General features: G+C 52.2%; 1 protein-coding gene across 1 annotated transcript; it reads right to left on the reverse strand.

The window, feature by feature from the left end:
- Positions 1-2595: 2595 nt before the first annotated feature.
- On the reverse strand, positions 2596-6669 carry GPRC5A (G protein-coupled receptor class C group 5 member A; the record flags this gene model as incomplete). Its single annotated transcript, XM_084256025.1, has 3 exons — positions 2596-2682; positions 2974-3032; positions 5733-6669. 3 exons carry the CDS (start codon positions 6667-6669, stop codon positions 2596-2598), a joined length of 1083 nt encoding a protein of 360 aa, XP_084112151.1.
- Positions 6670-6891: the final 222 nt, after the last annotated feature.

Raw genomic sequence — 6891 nt, forward strand, 5'->3', positions numbered from 1 at the left:
GACTAAATCTGTACATTGTATTTCCAGCCAGGTAGAGATGGAGTTACAGGAAGGAATTTGAAGCCCTCTTCTCTGATACCATAGTCATCCTCAGTCCCTGAGGAGTCCCTATTTTAACAAAAGAGTTTAATTATATGCAGAAGACATCAGACCTGAAGACAGGTTAGCAGCGTGGGGGGATGACAAGTGCTGTTAGAAGGGCGCAGTCTTCTCCCACGTGGAGGAAAAAAGAATTCAGTGAGGTGACAGCCTACAGTGACATGGTGAGGTGAGGTGAGGTGAGGTGAGGTGAGGTGAGGTGAGGTGAGGTGAGGTGAAATGAGGCAAGGTGAGGCGAGGCGAGGTGAGGTGACAGTCACACTCTCACAGAGAGGACACCAATTTGTAGAGACAAGTGCCGTTTTCCTGCCCTCTCCTGCTTTTTTTTTTTAAGATTCATTTATGCATACAAGAACTGGGGTACAGGCCTGAGTTGTGGGGGGGTGAGAGGATTCACCAGAGACAGAGTGGGGAGCAGAACAGGCAGACTGACTGAAATACACTGCTGAGGGGAGCAGTGGGCGAGACAGGAGAGGTTCTGCTGTGCCATGTGGGTAGCTCCCTGGTCAGGGATCAAACTCATGCTGCAGAGGCTGCAGATAGCCTCATAGTGCTGACGCTTAACCCCTTGTGCCACCAGAGAGGCCCCCTCTCCTGTTTTTAAGGAGCTTGAAGAGGTTGACTGCAGAAGAAGAGATTGACTGGAGGATAACAATCATAGGGACACAAAGGCAGATGACTCTTTTCCCTAGTAAGAAGGCAGACCCAGTGTACATGGTGGCTTCATCTTTTGATCATCCCCCTTTGCTAGGTTGATAGGCTGGAAACCAAAGAAGGAAAGAGGAAGGAAGGCATATATATATTTCTTGAGTACCTGTACTGTGGTCGATGATGTACCTGAAATTATAATGTTTTCTCCTCACAACAAGCTTCTCTGGGGTAGGCCTTTTGGAAAAGACAAGGAGAGCTTACAACGATCCAAATTATTATTTGTCATTTCCTCTTTTTAATACAAAACTAGGTTAGTGTCCATACAAAGCCATGTGGGGAAATAATCAACCCAACTTTGTAGAATGTCAATGTCCCCAATTCAGGCCCCACCCTTCCCTCATGGGTTTCCTTTTGCTAAAAAGCAGAGCATCAGGCTCTTGGAAGGTAACTGCCTGATTCAGATACCAATATTTAAATGTCAATCAGCTTCTGTATCTGGGGATTTATTTTTCCTTCAACAAACAGAGATATCCTACTGGCCTGCCCACAGAGTTATTTCTAGGATTAAGTAAATAATAATTACAAAGTGCCCTGTCTTTGCAAGAGATATTGTGAACTGATTCTGTCAAACAAGGGATGTGGATTTGTCCCCTCCTAGAATTAAATCTCAAGTGAACCATACAACTGGCTTTGAGGCCTCCACCCGGTCTTTCCTGAGCTGCTGACCGCACCCCCAGGCTGCCACTCCTCTGTGGTCCTGGAGCAAAACCTCAGGGCCCACCCCTTCTCTCCGTGCTGTTCACCCTCCAAAATTGGGAGAAACGCATCTATCTGGGACATAAGGAGAGACACACAGAGAAGGATCTAGTCCACACCCAGCAGAACTGAACCTTGCCCTTTGGCTCCAACATGAAGTCAGCAGGGCAGTCTGCGGTGCCTCCACCCCATGCCCCATGCCCAGCTTCGCGCCATGCTGCCACCGTGAAAGAATCGCCACCACATCTTTATTGCATCTCCGGTGAGGAGCAGAGAATAACCTCTCATACAAGGACCCCCGTGAGTACATGATGCCCATTGACATAAGGCAGGAGGTGGGCAGAGCGTCGGCCTCTTCACTGAGACCAAGGAACAAGGGGAACAGAGGTCTTGGGCCCAGGAATGTGTAACAAGGACAGCGCCCAGATTCTCCTGGCAAAGAGAAATGGGCTTCCTGTGCCTGCGAGGTCCCGAAGAACTCCTGGTAAAGCCTGGAGGGGAGATGAGGACTGAGCAGGCAGCCAGTGCGGGGAAGGTGCAGGGAGGGGTGACCTGGAGGAGCTGCCAGGGCCCCCGCGAGGCCCCGTGTCCAGCAACACCTCAGAGATGAGCCAGTGTCGCGGGTGGGGGGGGCGGCCTTCAGCCTCTCCCACCAAGGAGAGAGAGGGGAGGGTGCCAGTAAACAGGCTTCCAGTGTAGACTTGGGCAGGATGGGCTGAGGGACAGGCCTGGGCTGTTTGGGCCCAGATCTGAAGTTCTGCTGTGGCCCCGGGAGCCATGAAAACCCAGCCATGCGTTAGAGTTGCTGGCTGACGCCTGGGCTTTGGTCACAGGTAGGAGGACAGGGAAGCCTAGGAGGCTCCCCTGAGTCCCCTTTTAAAAGGAGGATCCTTAGATTGGGATAAAGGAAGAGACTACCCTGCTAAGAAGCGGCGCCCGATGAGCCAGCATCAAGTCCAGAGCAGGATGGAGGCCCCGCCGCCCGGGGAGATGGGATTTCCTGAGAAGACTCTGGACTTCACCCCCATCCCTGGAGCTCCCCGCTGGTTCTGCTGACTTCTTGTGTTCGCCCCACGCTTCAGAACAGAGTTAACTGCCCTCTTTTCTTCCCTCATAGTTATTGTAAGGGCTGGCCTGGGCCCGTGGAATGGAGAAATTCTTCTGGGAGGCCCGATTCTGAAAAGGAAGCAACCATTAGGTAAAACCCACTTCCTGGCCATTTCGCTGCAATGCCAACCGGGGCAGGAGTCAAATATTCTATTGGCCTCCACCCTCCCTGAAAGTGCCCCCAACCCTGGAGCCCCACACTCCTATATCCTGTGAGAACCCCTTGAGGCAGGTTAAAGGCAGACACATCCTCCTTTCAAGATGGCCCTTTGGGGTCACAAGAATGACTACATCACTTGTCCCAAAAGACAAGAGTTCAGTACTAACTCTGGGATGGCAAAGGAAAGAGAGCTCACTTACCTGCAGCTGAAAATGGGTGGAGTACGGGGCATACAGGGTGTCACCCAGATCCTCAAGTCCTGAAACAGATGGGGAGTGGCAATAAAAGGGTTAAGGTCCCCTCCTTTGAATTCCCACCTGCTCCCACCCCAGCTGAGTCATTTCTCCAAGCCAGAAGCGAAGTGTTATCCCAATTACCCATTTAATCTGTCACCTCCTGGAGGAAGTGACCCTGTCCCAGCCCAGGACCAGGCATTGACTAAGAACAATAGTGACTGAACAAATGAGTAACAGGCAACACGAGTAGAGTCACTCGGGAAGCAGCTTCTCAGACATCCCTGGAAGCCCACCTCAGTCTGGGACCACTTCAGAAGGATTTTTTTTTTAAACTTTTTTTTTTTTTTAGATTTATTTATTTATACAAGCACTGGGTATAGTCAGAAGCGCGGGAGGGTGAGAGAATTCACCAGAGCCAGAGCGGGGAGCAGAGCAGGCAGAAGGACCGAAGTACACTGCTGAGGGGAGCAGCGGGCGGCAGGAGAGGTCTGCGCGCCATGTGGGACCCTCGCCAGGCGGCCAGGAATCGAACTGGCGCTGCAGAGACTGCAGGCAGCTTCGCAACCCAGCGCTCAACTGCTGCGCCACCAGGGAGGCCCCAGAAGCATTTTTTAAACCAATCTTTTTGGGCACAAGCCAGCCATCTACCCGGACTGAATCTCACTGGGGATTTCCTCATTTCCTTAACTACCCAACAAGGAGAGAACATATTATTTTCTTTGGGAAGGGGCAGAATTTATGACCAACTGTTTTTGTAGGTATCTGGGGGATATCAGAGGAGTTTAAACCCAGGAACAGATGCATAAACACATACAATCACCATGAAGTAATTAAAAGTGCAATAATTAAAAACCCATTCCTTTCCCACCAAATGGATCTTCTCGCTTACTAAATAAATACCTACACACCTATATGTGAGCGACTGTGAAGAACACGAGAATGAAGCAGAATGATGGGGCGACGTGGGAGCTGGGGTGAGACGGAGCCTGCTAAGCGCATGTCAAAGTTCTAAGCTGTTCAGGCAGTGAGTCCTGAGGGAGACTGGGGAATCTTGGCTCAAAAAGGGCAAGAGTAGGGCCTCCCCGGTGGCGCAGCGGTTGAGCGCTGGGCTGCAAAGCTGCCCACAGCCTCTGCAGTGCAGTTTCGATCCCCGGCCACTGGCGAGGGTCCCACATGGCGTGCAGACCTCTCCTGCTGTGCCCGCTGCTCCCCTCAGCAGTGTACTTCGTCAGTCTGCCTGTTCTGCTGCTCCCCGCTCTGGCTCTAGTGAGTTCTCGCACCCTCCCGCGCTTCTGACTGTACCCAGTACTTGTATAAATAAATAAACAAATCTTTTTTAAAAAAAAAAAGGGGGGGGGCGGCAAGAGTAGGAAAAAAGGACACCCTGGAGGCAGAGGCAGGAAAAGGCAGGGACTGTTTGGATGGAGAGCACAGCTCCAGGGCCAGTGGGCTCTGGCTATGCAAAGTTGCACTAAGGAATCCACAGCTGCCGACAATGAGAAGCCAGTGGGGAATGTGAGTGGGAAGGAGTGGTATCCAGAGAAGCAGCTCAGAAGAGCAGACCAATGGTGGTGGCCCAGAAAGTGAATGGAAAGAGAGATAAAAGGAAGGAAGACCCATTAGTGGGTGATCACAGTGGGTCCAAGAGAGAGACAAGAGAGTCACAGGAGGGGCCAGGTAGAGACGTGTCCCCAAGCTTCCCCTGTCCTGCAGGCTCCCAAGCACCCAGCACCTCTCCCCTTCTCACAGCCCAGTGAGAAGGACCTGGGAGCTCTGCACCTCACAGAGAAAAGTGTCCGCTGGTCCTAAGAACCCGGCCTTAATGAGGCCCAGAGACCGGGGACTGGATTCCTGAGGACAAGGGCAGTTCCTGGGTATCAGTTTAGCCTCTTTTTAAGAGAACAACAGAACACTGGCTCCTCAGAACTCCAGGCAAGAGCAAACTTGATTCCTGTATGATTTGCAGATACCATCTCTCCCATGGGGCCAGAGACATGCAATAAAAAAATGCAGCTCTTCAGGCTAAATGGGAATCCTCAGCGGCTTTATGGGATTCCTCTGGTCTCTGAGAGCAGGGCTTTCTCCCAGAGCTGTGCTCTATGGTCTCTGCTCTTGAATCTATAAAGACCCCACCTTTTTGGAAGGAATACCCAGTTATCACTAAGATCACAGTCATACCTACTTGGCCCAAAGACTTTTTCTAGTATTTCCTTTTCTATCTCTTTGCCCCATCTTATTTTGATTCATAGAAACTACCAGACTCCAGAGGTCAGCTTCTCATTCTACTTGTCTCCAGCTCACTGGATGATTTTTTTTTTTTTTAAAGATTTACTTATTTATTTATACAAGCACTGGGTACAGTCAGAAGCACAGGAGGGTGAGAGAATTCACCAGAGCCAGAGCGGGGAGCAGAGCAGGCAGAAGGACCGAAGTACACTGCTGAGGGGAGCAGCGGGCGGCAGGAGAGGTCTGCGCGCCATGTGGGACCCTCCTCCGGTGGCTGGGGAGCAGCCGGGGATCGAACCGGCGCTGCAGAGGCTGCGGGCAGCTTCGCAACCCAGCGCTCAAATGCTGCGCCACTGGGGAGGCCCTCACTGGATGATTTTAAGCAGATCCAAACCTTGGGGACCTTATCTCTGCTACTGAGGTTTTGGCCCAGATAATCCTGCCTGCTCCCAGTGTTACATCCTGCAAGGCATTCTCCACCCAGCCAGGCCCCGTACCATGCATGACTTCCTCCTGTGAGTAGGCTCTGTTCTCCACTCCATAGCTCTGCTTCATGAGTTGAGGTTTGCAGAATGAGTCATCGACAGGGTAATCTGTGGGATTCCGCTGTTTCGTGAGCAGTTGGAACTCGGGTATCACGTAAGTCAACAGGAAGACCCAGCCGTTGGCCACCAAGGCAGAGGCGAGGATGGTATCATCCCACCTGTCCTCGATGGCAGGGATCAACAGCAGCGTGATCCATGCCGCCCAGATGATGATGGACAGGAGCGTGGTGAGGTAGATGTGGGCCGCGTGTTTCTTCCAGCCAGTGAAGGACCCACAGAAGGCAAAAGAGGAGGTGAGGAAGGTCAGGGCCATCAAGAAGATGACATAGGTGAGCAGCAGGACAAAGTCTTCATTGCGCCGGGGACTGGGAAGCTCCTGGAAGATTTCAGTGTGGGTCCTGTTCATGGTAAGGACCATGTACTCAACAGCAATGATGTCCTGGACCAGGCTGAAGCCCACGGCCAGAGCCAGCATCACCAGCAAGGACAGGGGCCTCCTCCCACGCACCAGCTTGGTCAAGTTGAAAGCGTGAGCCAGCAGGCAGGAGAAGCAGAGGGCAAACAGGACGCCAAAGAGGAAGAAGCGTGTGGGCCCTGTGCTCTTGTCCAGCTGGATGATGAAGGCGAAGGTGAGGCCAAAGACCCCCAGCACTCCCAGGAGGAAGAGAAACTGGGTGGGGAGCAACTTCCTTTTGTTGGAGTCTTGCACCTTGCAAATCAGGATGAGCAGAGCCAGCAGGAAGGCTACCGAGGTCACAGCTCCCAGTGCAGCCACCGCCTCTAGGACGATGCCCCAAATTTCGGACATATCACAGAGTCTGTGGTACTTGGGAGCCAGATGCTCACGGCATCCCCGGAATGTAGTGGTTGTAGGGGCTGCTGAGGTCATTGTGGTCCTGCATGAAAGCAAATGGGGGGCAGTGGGAGTTGTGAATCTCCTAACAAACTCAGGCACAAAGGACCAAAGACGAGGGGGAAATTGTGTCCGTTTAACCTGAACTATGTTAGATCAGGCGGCTAATGTTTCTCCACCTCTGCTGGCAAATTCCAAAGGCTGATGAAGGGGGAAGGAACTAGTCTCATACAACACCTCCCCAAACCCCCCACACCC

Source organism: Talpa europaea (assembly GCF_964194135.1).
Source record: "Talpa europaea genome assembly, chromosome: 15".
NCBI classification, from domain to species: Eukaryota; Metazoa; Chordata; class Mammalia; order Eulipotyphla; family Talpidae; genus Talpa; species Talpa europaea.